General features: G+C 39.0%; 1 protein-coding gene across 1 annotated transcript in view; it reads right to left on the reverse strand.

Annotated features, from left to right (window-relative positions):
• Window positions 1-16,720, reverse strand: part of CASR (calcium sensing receptor) — a 30,401-nt gene extending 13,681 nt beyond the window's left edge. The window contains exons 1-3 of the mRNA XM_004606678.2: window positions 16,536-16,720; window positions 11,780-12,086; window positions 6,609-7,493 (exon numbers count right to left, since the gene is read on the reverse strand). Coding sequence (XP_004606735.2) covers window positions 6,609-7,493; window positions 11,780-12,086; window positions 16,536-16,720 — 1,377 coding nt within the window. The remainder of the gene's footprint in view (window positions 1-6,608; window positions 7,494-11,779; window positions 12,087-16,535) is intronic.
• Window positions 16,721-17,777: the final 1,057 nt, after the last annotated feature.

Genomic DNA, 17,777 nt, shown 5'->3' on the forward strand with positions numbered 1-17,777 from the left:
CACTAATAAAAAAAATTTAAAAGTTTTAAAAAATTTTCTTCTTTCCTTCCTTAGGATATCATCCTCACTGTAGTTGTCTAAATGAAATAACTACATTTTTTTTCTAGTGAATATTTTTTCCTTGTAAATAAATAGTTATCTACTAAGTCATATCAGTATGTCATTTTTTAGACATCTTTAATAGTTTTTGGGATGATAATATATCATAAACTTTGATATATAAGATATGTAAGCCTTGGGGCTGGAGCGATAGCACAGCAGGTAGGGCATTTGCCTTGCACGTGGCTGACCCGGGTTCGATTCTCAACATCCCATATGGTCCCCTGAGCACCGCCAGGAGTAATTCCTGAGTGTATGAGCCAGGAGTAACCCCTGTGCATCATTGGGTATGACCCTCCCCCCCAAAAAAATAAGCAGAAAAAAAAGATATGTAAGCCTTGATATCTTGGAATGGTAACATGTAATGATAATATTCATTTGATCACTTAATTTAATTTTATGCACAATGTTTTGCAGCCTAGAGAAGAAATGGAAACCATAGGTGGGAGCTATGGGACAGCATGTAGGGCATTTACCTTGCACATGGTCCACCTAGGTTCAATCCCTGGCACCAAATAAGGTCCTACAAGGCTGCCAGGAGTGATCCTTGAGTACAGAATCTGGAAGAAGCCCTGAGCACTACTGGGTATGGCCCCCCCCAAAAAAAAAACAGAAAGAAGGAAGGAAGAAAGACAGACGAGTGTGTGGTGCCATAAGCAGGTCAACCTGTACCTGTGGGGTGAGTGCATCAGCTTCACGCTTCCTGATATTCAAAATTGCTTCTGTGCCTGTGACCAGATCCCAACAACTCAGGACCAGGTTTCCAGAGAAATTAAATGGCCAAAAGTTAGTTATGTGAGTGCCATGCCCACAAAACACCTCCAGCTTAGCTATACAAGCTTGTTTATTGGCCTTGCTTCAGAGACCCATAAATAAATCTTGAAAGAGATAAGATGCCACAATTAATCTCAGACTCATGCAAGGCTGAACGAATCAGGGTAAATTGGAGGTGGATGAGTTAGCCTGGTGCTGCTTGCTTCCACAGTCCGAAATTGCTGCAATGGCCCTGGCCTGACTCCACCATCTCAGAATGGACTTCACAGAGTTATAGTCTGCTGAAAATTTGGGTATTGGGATTTTGTTACTGAAATCTCCAGGCTTTCTCGAGGTTGGGATGGGCTACCTTCCCTCACTTCCCTGTACTTCCGGAAGCCTCAGCAGCCATGTTCACAACCCAAAGCTGCCAAGTAGATAAAAAGCTATTCCAGCCTTACCATCTTGATAAAAATACTGAATGCCCTGAACAAACATGATAACCTCATAACACCTATGTTGCAAACCATAATGCACAAAAGGAAAAGGAGAGAAATAGAAAGAAGAAAAGTGACTGCCGTAGAGTGAGGCTGTGGCTGGGGGGTGGGTGTTGGGGGATGGTGGGAGGGAAGCAGGGGACATTGGTGGTGGGAAATGTACACTGATGGAGGGATGGGTGATGGATCATTGTATGACAGAAACCCAATTATGAACAGCTTTTTAATGGTCTATCTCATGCATATTCAATAAAAAATTTAAAAAATGTGGAGTTCATGTCTGCTTCGGTCAGCTTAATCAGTGGCTGAATAAATAGCAGTACTCCTACATTAAAAAAAAAGAAAAGAAAGGAAGGAAGAAAGAAAAAGAAAAAAGAAAGAAAAGAAAAAAGGAAGAAAAGACAGAAAAGGAAGGAAGGAAGGAAGGAAGGAAGGAAGGAAGGAAGGAAGGAAGGAAGGAAGGAAAGAAGGAAGGAAGGAAGGAAGGAAGGAAGGAAGGAAGGAAGGAAGGAAGGAAGGAAGGAGGATCTGGAAATCATTCTACCTTAAAAACAATGATAGGGAGGGGGTGAATCGATAGTACATCAGGTAGGGTGTTTGCCTTGCACGTGGTCGACCCGGGTTCAATTCCCAGCATCCCATATGGTCCCCTGAGCACCACCAGGAGTAATTCCTGAGTGCATGATCCAGTAGTAACCCCTGAGCATTGCCAGGTGTGACGCAAAAAAAAAAAAAACCCAAAACCAAACCAAATCAAAACAAAAAACAATGATAGGGAATCTTCCACTAATAATCATTGACCCATAGAACAGCAAAATGGGTTACAAAATAATTTAGATATTTACCTTAGGGCTTTATTCCTCTTTTAGAATTTTCAAATAAGGAATTAAAGGTTGAATTTAAAAAAGAAAATATAACTCCAAATTATTTATCTTATTTGGGAAGGAATGTATGGGAAAAGACAAAATAAATAGAGGGAAAATAAAAAAGCTAATTAAAAGACAATGAAGATAATATGCAGACAGACTGATGATAATCACATATTACCTTTTATTTGGTAATATTTCCATCTTGTGGCCTTTGATGGTACTTCCTCAAAGGATTTTAAAGCCAAATTGTTGTTTAAGCATAAATGAGAATTACCTTTCAGTTCTCACTTTAGAGGCCAACTGACTGCCATTCATTAATTCTTTATATATATATATATGTATATATATATACATATATATATACACTCAGGTGTTAGGTATCTGAACACAGTACTAACTAATACAGCCATAGTTCCTTAGAGAACAATGGAACCTTATAGAACAATGGAAGAGATAGAGTTACAAGGACAAAGAAATAGGGTAGGAGACCTTGAGTTTCTATAAAGTTTAGAAGGCTGTGTGTGCATAAATTTGCTGTTAGTGTTACTTTTAAGGCTGTTAGTTTACTGATATTTAAAGAGGAAAGTCAACTAAAGAAAAGTCAGCTAAAAATAAACAGAAGCTGAAGCAATAGTACAGTGGGTAGGGTGATTGCCTTGTACAAGGCTAACATGGATTCAGTCCCCAGCACCCCATATGGTCCTCTGAGCCTACCAGGAGTAATTCCTGAGCATGGAGCCAGAATTCAGCCCTGAGTAATACCAGGTGTGGTCCAAAAACTAAAGAAAAAAGAAAAACAACAACAATGTGATTTACCTTCATTTAATATATATTTAATCTGAATCAGTTTCAATGGACTAAAGGGTTAAGGAAACTTAAACTTGGTATATAAATGGTGAAAACGATGAAGAAATAGAAAATACATGTGTGGTAGACTGGGAGAGTGTAGTTTGAAAAGACTTCCAGGAAAAAGTGAATTTAGAAGGATTTAAAAGTTTGGGCTTGGCAATAAGAGAAGACAAAAAAATTGATGGTCTTCCAAGTGTGGGATAAAATCTACAATACTTTGTCAAAAATTAGTAAACTGGTTTATGGAAAGGTACCTGGCAGTTTAGCTTATATGACTGGAACTAAGAGAAGATGAGAAGAGAGAAGAGGAGATAATATACCTCTTGAATTCAAGCCAAGGTACATTAATTAGATTGCTTGGCAGATAGGTTTCTGTGTAAGTCTTAATTATGAACGTGAATAGTTGATGATCCATTTCCTGGCCATCAGAGGAGACATAGGCAGAGACTTAGCTAGAATGCTCCCTTCACCCAGAATACTCACCAAACTTGATTTCTGAGACTCAGAGAAAAATTAGGACAAACACACAGATCAATTTTCTCCTCTATTAGGAGATTAATCTCTATTATTTCTTTTTAGATCCCTAACCATTTTATCCTATCAGCTTTTTTACCCCCTTAGGTGAATTGTGCCAGCCAAGGTGTACAAAGAGGAAATGACTGTACTTCAGTGGGTCAGCTGAGGGGTCTGTGTTGTGGACAATTTTTATTTTATCTGTATTGATTATATTTTCTCTTCCTGTTGGTGATAGCACCCTGATTTCACTGTGGGGATTCAGCCCCTCTCTTACTTGAAGTTTATATGATTTGGGAAGAATTTACTCTTAGCATCAGGGATGTATCTGTGATTCTAGTCTAGCCTGTCAATATTGTTTCTGGAACAGCAAGAGATCCTGAGAAAAAAGGAATGCTTAGCGGTAAGAACTTTATTAACTTGAAGAAGACAGAGGTTAAAAACTTAATCCTGAAGGATTAGAAAAAAATAAATGAGATGAACATATCTCATAGAACCTGAGATACTTCTGGTATTTTTAATATTATGAGCTACTGATACTATACCTTCTTCTGTTTGGCCAGTTTCATCTACAGTAAGCAATTAAAAGTCCCAAACTTGACTATAACCTAATTTTGGACTTTTTTCCCCCCTCATGCCAAAGCTTTGTTCTTGGCCATCTAGATCTTACTTCCTCATCTCAGAGAGGAATCAATGAAGACCAGAAGTGTCAAAATATCTATTGGAAATCACGTTTTCCTTCAACTTTATTGAAGAAAATGGAGTTGAAGGAAACTGATACTTCAGGTTTCATAAGATCCAGGATTCTTGAATACATGGAAAGGAAGAGAGAAATACTAAAGTATCTACTTTTAAGATTTTCTCTTTAATTCTCCAGCTTCACTATCACTTAGCATCAATGATCCTGAAGTCTTTCTGGTCTTTAACTTTTTATTGTCACTGTCACTATCACTGTCATCCCATTGTTCATCAATTTGCTTGAGCAGGCACCAGTAACGTCTCCATTGTGAGACTTGTTGTTACTGTTTTTGGCATATCGAATATGCCACGGGTAGCTTGCCAGGCTCTGCCATGCAGGTGGGATACTCTCAGTAGCTTGCCCGGCTCTCCAAGAGGGATGGAGGAATCGAATCCGGATCAGCAGCTGTGTGCAAGGCAATAACTTTTATTATTATTGTTATTATTATTGTTATTATTATTGTTATTATTATTGTTATTATTATTATTATTATTTTGCATCATACCCGGCGATGCACAGAGGTTACTCCTGGCTCATGCACTCAGGAATTACTCCTGGCGGTGCTGGGGGGACCATGTGAAATGCTGGGAATCAAACCTAGGTCGGCCTTGTGCAAGGCAAAGGCCCTGCCCGCTGTGCTTTCGCTCTAGCCCCGGTCTTTAACTTTTATCAGAGCTCCTTTTTCTGTGCCAGAGTGGAGGGGTGTGTAGTGTCAGGAAGGAAACTCCAATACATCTCATATAGAACGGAAACTTTAGCCAACAACACCATGTTTAAGAGAGTTCCCCCCAACACAAAATGGCCAAATATTTGCAGGTCATTATTGTTCATTCTATAATGCTAGACTGTTACACCTTATTCTGTAAGAATCTCTGAAATAATTGATCTGGATTGTATCCTCCTTGTTCCTTATCTTAGAAGCATGTATCAGTTGGGTTCTTAAAAAGTTGAAAACTTGTTTTAGTTAACTTTCCTCCCTAATTGATTAATTAGAGGACTATTGAAATCCTAGTATAACAATCACCATCTGTTTAGAGATTGAAAATTTATAAGTTTCTTTCATACATATCATCATAATTTATTTACAAAAGATACTAGGGACATTTTACAGATATTGACTGTAACATAGAGCAGTGTTTTTTTCTTAAATGATTCTGTTCATAAATAGGGGGTACTAGAGCTAAAACCAGTAGATATATAATTTGATTCAATTTCAAAGACAACCTCCACTATCAAGAATTCTTTCCAAAAGGTCATTCTAGAATTGTAGAAAGTATAAAAGGAATGTAGAACATGGCCTGATTGAAAAATTAAGGTGTGTATGCAAAACATGCAGGATATAAATCAAACCAGACTTTAATCTTCAGTTCTATGAAATGAAAGTGATTGATGTCTCTCTTGTGAATAATTCAAACTTAAAAAACAAAACTAAGCCAAGTAATAAGAATTTCATTTCAACTTATTATGTTCTGTAACTATTTCAGTGCCTTTTTTTTGGAAATATGTAACATTTAAATCCTTTTTAGATTTTTCAGTGCCTTTTATTTTCTTGTATCCTAAGCTTAGTTGGTTGGTTTGTTGATCCAGCAGAGGCTATGAATAAAATAAAGGCAAAAGTGGTAGTTAAACACAGTTTTATGAACCTTTGCACAGTAGCACAAAAGAAGTACTCAGTAAATATTTTTTTTACTGACAAGGAAATATTTTAAATTTAAGCATTAAAGAAGCATATTTCAGTCAGTACTAAATCTCTTCAAGGGGACTTAAGAACATTTAGTGGCCATTCTTTAGTTATTCTGAACTATAGGACTAAAGAAGAATTGGTCAAGACTTGCAACAGATGATTAAATTAAATAACTATTTTGCAGAAACCAGTTACTTACATAGTGAAAAGACAATCTGAACCTAAACCTACATTTTTTTTCCTTTTTGGGTCACATTCGGCAATGTACAGGGGTTACTCCTGGTTCATGCACTCAGGAATTTTTTTTTCTTTTTTTGGAGGAGGGGGTCACACCTGGCAATGCACAGGGGTCACTCCTGACTCTGCACTTAGGAATTACCCCTGGTGCTCTGGGGACCATATGGGATGCTGGGAACTGAACACAGGTTGGCTGCATGCAAGGCAAATGCCCTACCTGCTGTGCTATCTCTCCAGCTCCTAAACCTACATTTGATGACCATATTTTGATGTTGCCTTTTCTGAGGGATCTAGTACACCTGTCTTGCCTGAATTAGTCCAACTCTGACTTATTATATAATGAACTATTTTCTATGTTAAGGATGTACCTGCCAAGCTTCAACTTTCTTGATGTCTGCACAGGAGCCATTGGTGAAGAGCCCTCTCCCAGGTAAGCACGTATATATATCTTGCAGGGCATGAGCAATGGAATAGACTGCTAAGTAGACATTGTAGGATATCCGCAAATGTGTATAATCCATGTAAGGGGTCTCAACACTGCTAATGTTCTCATCCCCAGTACAGAGAGGTCGGAAGGCCGTGGAGCTGTTGCTTATTCTGCTAACACCTTCTTCGTTACCTTTTAGGAAGGTTTCCATGGGAAAAGGTCCTTTTGCACCTTCTTGGAGGTGACAGTTAAATGTTTCCTCCCAAAACTCCTTGGCAAAACCATTGTGAATAGACTTTCTGGGATGGACTTTCTGCAGGAATTCCCTGAAACCTGGGATCTGCCCAGCTTTCAGACCAAATCCAATGGTGCCTCCGACCACATGGAAATACTCAGGCATAGCTATCAGAGAAGAGCTGGCCCAAGCCTCACTGGCCAGCCAGATCCTGCCGGTAATATTGCGCCGGACTATCTCCTTGATGAGTGGTTCAAGGTCTGGCCCACTGGAGAAAACGACAATGACCTTGGCTGTGGAATTCTGGATCACTTCCACCACCTGTTGGATCTCTTCTTCGTCAGAGTATTGAGAGATGAGTTCACTGAAGTCAATGCAGATATCCCTCTCCTCAGCTTCTTCTCGGAACTTCTCGATCCCTGGCCGGCCATAATCATCATCAGCTGCAATTGTGCCCACCCAGTTCCAGCGGAAATATTCAACAATGTCTGCCATTGCAGTGGCCTGGTGTTCATCATTGGGAATAGTACGCAGGAAGGACTTAAACTGATTCTTATTGCTGAGGAGTCTACTGGAGGAGGCATAGCTGACCTGTAAAGAGCCAAGAGCACAATTTGAATGGTGGCCTCATTCAGGCTGCACAGAGGCGGGTTTTTGAGTATTCATTAATCTCATTGCTCTAACATGCTGGACAATGCAGACAGGATAAAAGGGTGAGGTTAATCAAGATGAGTTCCTCTCCACCCAAGCACCTGTCAGTCAATCAGGAAGCATTATGATTCCCAGTGGGTGATTGTTCATCTGATACCTTCAAAAATGAGTTTGTATGGGCCAGGTATATGGCTCAGTGACAGAGAACTTGCCTTGCATGTGTGGGTCTTTGTTTCAATCCCAGATGCCTCAAAATTAGAAAAACAAAAACCAAAATTAAGTCTGGCCATAATATCAACCCAACAGTGAAAAAATATGTCTAGACTCTTCAAAGAGTCTAAGCATTGTTCCACACACCTCCCAAGTTTCCCCAGTGTTGTGTCATTGGTTGTTTTACATCCACATATACATTTTCTGCATGTTGAATCAAGGTGTCTGAGCTTTCCTTTTACTGTAACAAATACTTCATTAACAGTTCACTTCTAGAAGCTATTAGGTTTCATATGGGCTATAAACCTAAGGCTTTTCCAAGATGCTTCAAGAGGTTCCCTTTTCCTATTACACCTAGTTTCTCTGCCTCTTAGCTATTTTTTCCATGCCTTTCTCAATTCCCCCTTCCCTAAAGGTGCCCTCCATTAGTTATTTCTCTTGTGAGGCCACACCTGATCATGCTGTGCCCAGGATGGAACCAAGGACTCTGACATCATGGCATGTGATCTAGCCCTTTGAGCCACCTTCAGGCCCTCTACTGCAGTCATTTCTCAGAAATAGTCATCATTTAGCTCAACTAGCCATGTAGATTCATCAGGTTAAATTCCTCTGTACCACAAAAACCAACTATGTACATTACATGTACAAACTGAAGAAGAACCCTGAAGAAGTTTCCTTAATGTACTTCCACTTTCTCAGACAGTTTCTGTGGCAGTAAAAGAAGTACTTCAACATCTTGTAAAGGTTTAGAAGTTTAGAAGTCCCTAACATTAAACATTATGGCAAATATAGAAGATGAGATTAGTGAGGAGGCTAACCAACCCTGTGCATGTGTGTGTGTGTGTGTGTGTGTGTGTGTAGGAGGCATGTGCTTTGACCATCTCAGTACCCTCTAGCCTCCCCAAAGCATGAGGGAATCCATATTTTGACAGCTTTAATCTACCTACATCATTCTTTTGTGTCCCAGCTCAGCAGTTAGGAAATGCAAGTTATTCCACCATTTTTTCCCCCCTGAAGTATAATACTTGATGGGATTTCTTCTTGGTAAAAGATCTTCAAAAGATCAATCAGTAACAAATGGATTTACATAAAGCCCACCCAAGAGCTTAATATTTCTTGTTTCTTACAGTTTTCAGGGAGATTTTAAATCAAATTGAAGAAGCTTGAGGAATGCCTTTTTATTATTTTTCTATTTTTCACCAATCAAAACATTTAGTTTTTATGTTCACTGTTTTAAAACATATAATTTTCCAATATGTTACTTTTTATTAGGGAGTACTTTCACCAGTAAAAACATAAAGGGTATATGAAAGGACTGGATCTACTTTACTAAAGAGTAAGCCTAGTTCTTTTGAAAAGAGCCTTTATGAAACTGACAATTTATTTTTCTACACTAGAGTAATATCACTACAACTGCTCTTCTTTCTCTAGTGTGGGAAGTTATGCAGTAAGTAGTTAATAAATTTATTGAGATACGATTGTTTTTGGAGAACTCTATTTGTAGATCAAAACAATACATTTCTGAATCAGGATTTTATAAATAAAAAGCCTTGGTGGGATTTATGTAAGTCCATTTGTTACTACTTACTAGTTGATATTTTGAAAAACAAGCGGAAAAAGATTTAAAGGAATGAAAAAATGAAAAGACATATATCCCCCATGACATTTCTCTTGAAGAAAGTATTTATAATATTTTCCCAGGTTTTCAAAAGCAAACTAGAAAAGTGGGGGTAAGTACCACTTTGTGCCCACCACCTCTACAGAAAAAACCCTTAAAACACACAAAACTTTTTTATTGCAAGAGGGGAGAATTTCATGAATGATTCAGAAAATCTGTTTTAACCACAACTTGCTCAACTGCTCTTCTTCAACTCCATCCACTTGGTGGCTTTAATTATTCCATCCACTGGGTGGCATCAGCCTCCTGAAAAAATATTAAGGCTGCAGTTCTCAACCCAGTACCCTGGAGGATGGTTCCAGGGACTCTGGATGCCAGCTCCATCACCTATCAATTTAAGCCAGAATTTCTGGCAGGAGGAAATGTCTGACACCGCATATCAGACTGTAAAGCTTCCCAAATGGTTCCCACATGCAGACACGACAAAGCCACAGCCTGTCAATACTTTAGCCTGACTGGTAATCATTATAGTCTCCTCAGCAAGTTTATAACCAAAATTCAACCTAATTTTATTTATAGAGAATTAAAAATCTTCCCCTTCATGTTCCTCATTATTTTGGTGGTCATGATTTTTTTTGCCTGTTGGCTGAGACCAATTATTTTAAAACAATTCTGTGTTTAAAATACATGTGTCAAATATTTTTCAGGTTGCCCAATATGTTTATTGATGTGGACATTGTTAGATTTTGTTGGCAAAAAAGTTATAGTCAGGGCTTCCCCAATGAAAAACACCTCTAATTCCCTGAAATCTTATTTCAGGAAGTGATGACAAGACTTTCATAGTTGTCACACATATGGAAAGGAATAACTGAGGAAATGAGCCCCCCAACCTAGCAATGTAAACTTAAAAAAACACTTTTAAAAAATTTAAATTCTTTAAAAATACATAGTATAATTTATAATTAAAATTAAAATTTTTATAAGGAATGTAACATAACTGAACTGATTCTCCTATTCATGGGCATTTAGGTTGTTTCCACAGAGCTATAAATATTAACATGAAAAAATGATTTGTTCTATAGAATTTGCTGTTTTTTTTTCTTTTGCTTCAGTGGAAAAAAAAAACATTTGTGTGTCACCTTAAACAAATGTTTATACCACATAGTTTTTTTTTTATACCACGTCGTTTTGAGAGAATTCTTGGTATTTGAAAATGCATATATCTTCTCATCAAGTCTGTTTTGCAGGGTGAAGTCTGCTTATTCATAAATATTTTATAAAAATATTTTTTAATGAAATAGATAATTTGTTTCTGAACCTTGCAAGATAACTACTAAGTTCCTAATTTGTGAAATTTATACTCTGCTTTCATTGAGCTAAGTTTTCTTTTTGTTCTCTCTCTCTCTCTCTCTCTCTCTCTCTCTCTCTCTGCGTGTGTGTGTGTGTGTGTGTCGGGTAACAATACCTGACAGTGCTTAGGGGTTATCCTGTTCTGGATGACTCCTGGCAGTCCTTGGGGGACCATATGATATCTGATGCCAGGGATCAAAAAGGGGTCAGCCCTATGCATGGCAAGTGCCTTAACTTCTGTACTATCTCTTTGGTCCCAGAGCTAAACCTGCAACCAGATAGCAGACTTTAAGAGAACAGGATTAGGGACAGGTATTTTGTCACCCAGAAACTTTGAGAACTGATACCCCACAGTTCTGCTCATATCAATGAAAGCAGAATTTCTCGGAGGACAGGGTGTGTGAAACCCTGGTACCAGTATTTGGAGGATAATGGAGGGAAAAGTTGAGATCTATAGCTTAGTGAACATTTTTGTTTTTATTTTTTATAACTCTCCTCTCTCCAAAAATGGTTATAAAGGAATGGAGCGGGAAAGAAATAACAAGAAATAACTGAGTACTTTGAGAAAAACTTGGTCTTTTTTTGGTCCTTCCTTCCTTCCTTCCTTCCTTCCTTCCTTCCTTCCTTCCTTCCTTCCTTCCTTCCTTCCTTCCTTCCTTCCTTCCTTCCTTCCTTCCTTCCTTCCTCCTTTCCTTCCCCTCTCTTACTCCCTCCCTTCCTTGCTTTCTTCATTTTGTTTTTGGACCACACCAAGTGGTAGAACATTGAATGCCTGAAACAACTGTATTATGAACAGCGGTGTAAACCATAGTATTTTAATAAAGTGAAAAAAAAAGTAAAAGAATTTCAGAAGAGTCATGAAACAACTAGACATGAACATTTGACATGAAACTAAAGAAAAGTTTAGTTATCCTGACTAAAGGAAAGGTGTTTTATGCCATTGCAAAGTAGAGCTGGAAGCTAGCCAGATGTTTGGGCAGGGTCATAGCACTCTTCAGAGCCCACTTCTCCCCATCTGCCCTCGGGGCTGCAGCTAAGGCAGATGTACCTGGGGAATGTAGAAGAGCCCAAGCAGGTTTGCTACGGCTGTAGAGATGCCCGAACCAGTTGCTCCTACCACGGCTATGGTGGAGGGGATATGCTCTGAGCAGTTGCAGAATTCATCAAGGTTCAAAGAATCAATTTTGTTCTGTGCCACAAAACTTAGGGTGGCCTCCAAGGCTTTTGAAACGGTATTGCAAGTGTCAAATATCCTGTAGCCCAGTGTCATGTTGGGGAGAAGGACTGGGCTGCTGTTTATTTCCTCGATGGCAAATATCATCGCTTGTAACCAACGGAATCCACGGAAGTTATATCTGGAGGAGATAAGAAATGGGAGAAAATGAAAAGCTTTCTGGTCAGCAGTTTCAGAGTAAGGCTGAGGCAAAGCTGGGTTTGAGTTGTGATACTCTTAGTCTTCAGCTTGGGGGTCTTGTGTTCTTTGAGACTCCAGGGCCTCTGGAAACAGGGGACAACAACTACAGTGGTGGTGAACTGTAGACAGTTAAGCATGATTCTTAGCACGATGCTTCGATAGAATAAGGGAGACATAATAATAGATTGTTATTAGTAAGAGAATGAGTTGTGTGAGTCTGACTCACCCAGTAAAGAATTCTAAGTCATCGATGTGAGATGTGAGGCACTTCACTGAAAGTAATATAGAGATTTTAAAAGAAAAAAACAACACCAGTTATGAAGTTAATATGTGAAAACCCAAAAAAAGAAAGCCTTAGATTTGCAGTAAAAATTTTAGATTATGAAATTCCTGGAGACCGAAGGGAAATGAATGATTTTATTTTCATAAACAATAAAGATCAAGCATAGAGTCTTGGGCCAGGGCCGATACTGGCTCGCGCTCCACTGAGATTTGACCCAGGTGGCCACATTTTTGTGCGGCCGCTTTGCTGCTGATCGACCAAGATCTGGATGCCAGCTAGACTACTTTTGGTCCCAGCAAGTGCTTGCAGCCATGGCTCTAGACTGTGAACTAAGCCATAGACCCACGCCGGCCAAGGAGGGGAAATATCCTTCTTTGTCGGTTTTTTTCCCCTTTTCGGGGAGAAGCGTCGTGGCGTCTGCTATATTATGAGGACTACTAAGCAGGTATGAACTTGGTGGCTCGGAAAGGAGGAAAAAAATGTGTTATGAACTTGAAACAGTGGGACGCTTGGGCAGTCTCGGGCCGGGGCTGATACTGGCTCGCGCTCCACTGAGATTTGGCCCTGGTGGCCACGCTTTTGTGCGGCCGCTTTGCTGCTGATCAACCAAGATCCGGAGACCAGCTAGACTACTTTTGGTCCCAGCAAGTGCTTGCAGCCATGTCTTTAGACTATGAACTAAGCCATTGCCCCATGCTGCCCCAGGAAGGGAAATGATGCTATTTCTAACATAAATCTCCCTGGACTTAATTACTAAAATACTAAAATACAGAAATCCTAAACCGCGCAGCTGCAGTAGCATATCTCTTCATTCTCAGCAATGGAAAACTAATTATCAAGTGCTTCCTTCTCTGTAGGGCTTTTTTTTTGGGGGGGGGAACTCCAACAACAATAGTGAGTTTTGTGTTGAAATATGGAATGTAATCAAGGTAAAGAGAAAATTAAGTGAAATTTATCAGTTACACAGGCGGGAGTGGGGGTTGGGGGGGCGGGAGGTATACTGGGGTTTTTGGTGGTGGAATATGGGCACTGGTGAAAGGACGGGTGTTTGAGCATTGTATAACTGAGACATAAACCTGAGAACTTTGTAACTTTCCACATGGTGATTCAATAAAATTAAAAAACCAAAAACAAAACCCAAAAACAAAAAAAACAAAAAAATAAATATCAAGCATAAAAAGATCATATATAAACAGTGACAACAATTTTGGGGTGGTGAAATGGTGAATTTTATTAGAATTGTTGTGTGTTAATTATTTGCACTTTCTACTTTATTTAATTAAAATTTTTTAAAGGAACATGATAGGAGTCCAGTAAAGAAAAGAAATTGGTACATCTAGAGTACAGATGTGGAAAATTCTAGAGTGGAGTGGCACAACGTAAAGGAAGAAATGCATATTTAAAGAAGGGGAATGTGGGTGACTCCAGAATTGAGTGCTATATAATTTTTATTAAAAAGATTGCCATCTATTTGCCTTGTATGTGTGATGCCCTGAGTTCAAATCCTGGCACCAAAAAGAAAAATTAAGTTAAAATTCACTTGCTTTTCAAAGAAGGACAGTAGTTTTTGGGAGTAGCAGGTGAATCATATCCAGTAGTGCTCAAGATTTACTTTTGGATCTGTGCTCAGGGATCACTCCTGGAGGGCTACAGTGACCACATGGGGTACCAAGGGTCATACCACTTGCACAAGGCAAGTGGTCTATCTGCTTCTGCTATGTTATCTCTCCAACTCCCTCCCAACCCTAGTATTTTAAATAAATATTAAAGAAATTGAGAAAAATAAATAGTGCCAATGACATGATTTTCACTCTCCCAGAATTTGGCTCAGAACAAGGGTTCCCTAAACATGTTGCATTTGTATTTCAGTGCCCAAAGGAGAAAATACAACTCCATAGATTTTCTCTGAAGATATTGGGTGTTAATATTGATGCTCAAAGACAGGTGGTGAGAACTGCAACTTGTTACAGTGCATGGTTTTATTTATGTTTCTAAATATCCTGCTCTAATTTTTTAGGGGAGCGGTACACATGGCAGTACTCAGTGACTACTCATGGTGTAGTGCTTGGGGCCACTCCTGGTAACATTTGGTACCAGGTATGTCATGTGAGGTATTAATTCTGGAGTTTCTACATACAAAGTATGACTTCCAGCCCTTTGAGATATCTCCCTGGCCCTGGTCCTGTTTTAATTTTTATTTTAATTTTTAATGTGACTATTTCTCTTAGTTAATTTCTTTATTTTTTTTCATGATTCATTTAAAACTTACAAAGTTATTGAGATAGAATTTCTCTCTTATAAAACATCTCTATAGCTAAACCCATTTTATTTGCTTTCCCTCATACAATAAAAAGTGTACATCACTTCAGGACAACTTCAGGACAACCTTTTTGCTTGATTGTGTAGGTACATACATGACCCATCACACAACTCAGTCCAGGCGAGTACTTTAAAGAAGATATATATATTTTTTACATTTGCAGAGCAGGCACCAGTAATGTCTCCATTGTGAGACTTTGACCCGGGTTGATTCCTTCATTCCTCTCAGAGATCCCGGCAAGCTACTGAGAGTGACCCACCTGCAAGGCAGTCTGGCAAGCTCCCCATGGCCGTATTCAATATTATTTTTACATATGCTATCAAAAAGTTAAAAATCAGCACTAGTGAAATTCTGCAATTCTATTTTGCTTTTGTAAGAGACATGTGAAAACTTGTCTAATTTGTGTACTAGAATATGAACAGAAAATTTAAAAAATTTAGTTATTTTTTTCATTTTCCAATTATTGGGAAGACCAAGGAAAATTGCTGTATCTTCTGGAAATTGCAAGTGTCAGGGAGAAGCACCTTTCTAGATCAGAAGATGGGGTGTGGTGATAATCTTTGCTGTCCAGATTAAGGAAGGAGATGAACTGCAGAACAAAAAGTGCAGAAGTCAGACCCTATGAGAAGGAATGGCATCTAATTTTAGATGCCATATTCAAGACTTGTGATCATTAAGGGTGCATCAGATGTCAAATAATTGAGGTGACAAAGGTTCTAGAAATCATGTCTTGGAGGAATTGGTGAGAATTCAGACTGCCTGACATGGAAAAGAAATGATTTAAGGCAGTGATTTCCAACCTTCTTAAACCTGTGGATTAGTGAAAATAAAGAAATATTTTTCATGCTGCTATCACAGAAATGAAAAATAGCACAAAAGCATCTTTTGTTTTCATTTTTAAAATTAAATACCATAAAATGAAACTTTTCTTGGTATTTAATTTTGTGGTGCCAAGAATTGACCCAGGACCTCACACATACCAAGCTAGTGCTCTACCACTGAGATATATCCCAAGCATTTTTAGTATTAAAATTTAAAAATAAATCAGGCTAACAGAAAGTTCTGCAGACCAATACAACTGTACAGACCCGTATCTGAAAATCATTAATATATGGGGACGTACTAGCTGTTGGCAAATGATTAAATGCCTGTGATTGGGCTTGATGGAATTTATGTTTCTCCATTTATATATTCTGCTTTAGCAGAGATAAATTAGATAAATTCAGTTTTCTATAGAAAGAGTTTCTGGTGGGAGTGATTTCAAAATCATTGCTACTAAGTTTTTTTTTTCCAACTTTAAAGTCCTCTTTATAGATGAGACAGCTAATGCTCAGTTTTTATAAACTGCTGTAGGGACCAGTCAAGTCAGAGGGTCAGGGATTATTCCTGACTGCACTCAGAAATCATTTCTTGAGGACTTGGAGAACCACATGGGGTGCTGGGGATCAAACCAAGGTCAGCTGTGTGCAAGGCAAGCATCCTACTCTCTGTACTATTGCTCCTGCCCCTACAGAATATATTTTTTGAGGTACTTCTATTCAGCAAAACTGCCAGAACAGTGATGATCAGCTATCAAGTCACTGGGCATATGATATTACAGTTCTCTAACCAGTACTGTTAATTTTTTTTTTGGGGGGGGGATTTATTTTAAAATGAAGAATAAAAAGCTTTACTGTGAATGCCATTTTTGAAAAGTGAGAAAAAGGTTTGGGAAAATATAGTTTGGGTTCAGTATAGTTTTTCTTCAACTGCCCAGAAGAGAAAGGCTGACTGGCCCCTTCCCTTACCTGATACACTCCACAGACTCTGGCCTCGATTTTAGGTCTTGATCTTTGGCTGCGACTCCAAAATGAATAGGAAAGAGCCCCCCAAGGATGATGTCACCTTTTTTCTGAGCTCTTTGGTCAGGCCCATAGGCAGAAGTGTTCCAGGTAAATGCCAAGAGAAGCAAATAGCAGCTATAAAATGCCATTATTCTGCTTTCTCTCCAGAGCAGAGACAAGAATGCTGGTGGTTTGGGGCTCCTGAGAACTTTCGCCCTGGGTGTAGTTCACTCCCTGTGGAGGGGGCACATCTTTACAGAGAGACTAAGAGCAGAGTGGAAGCTGTGGTGTTTGAAGTTCCATTTCTGCCTTCTCCACTACAGATTTCTAAGTTCGGTGGTCCTTGATTCTTTTGAAGCCACGTCATGTAGAGACCATCTGTGATGCATTCTGAAAGGGAAGAGAGAGAAACTGAGTTCAGCTGAACCTAAGTCCTTACTCCCTCTGGTGAAGACAACAGAGAATTTCAAAATTTTCATTAAGAGTCTCAGGGAGGAGTCCCAGTAAGTTGAGGAGGCACAGTACGGAGCCACTTTTTAAAAAAAAAAAATTGAATCGCCATGAGTTACACTTATAAAGGTTTCATGTTTGTATTTCAGTCATCCAATGATTGAACACCCATCCCTGCACCAGTGCACATTTTCCACCACCAATATCCCCAGTATCCCTCACCCCTCTCCCGCCTGTCTATGCGGGACATCTTCCTGCCTCTATGCAGACATTTTCCTGCCTCTATGCAGACATTTTCCCTCTTTCTCTCTGCTTATGGGGAGCCATATATTTATAGCTCATTATGTAAGATAGAGAAAACTTCAGTTGTCCATATTGGAGAAGGACTACTCAGTCCTTTAGCTGCGAGAAATCACATTTTTTTCTTTCTTTCTTTTAATTTTTTTGTGTGTGCCTAACACAATCTCACATGACACCCATCACCAGAGTGTCTATTTCCCTCCATCATTGTGTTAGTTGATTTCTTTGTTTTTCTGTCTATTTGTGTCTCTGTACTTCTGTCTCTATCTGGCTTTCTCATTCAATTTCTCTTTTCTTAAGTTGTTTTAGTCATCATGGTTTACAGAGTTACAAGTTATTCATTATCAAACTTCAGACACATAATGGTCCAACTCCAATCCCTTCATCAGTGTTAATTTTCACCAGTGTCTCCAGTTTTCTTCCTGCCCCCAGTCTGCCTCTGGAGCACGCATTTCC

Source organism: Sorex araneus, chromosome 2 (assembly GCF_027595985.1).
Source record: "Sorex araneus isolate mSorAra2 chromosome 2, mSorAra2.pri, whole genome shotgun sequence".
NCBI classification, from domain to species: Eukaryota; Metazoa; Chordata; class Mammalia; order Eulipotyphla; family Soricidae; genus Sorex; species Sorex araneus.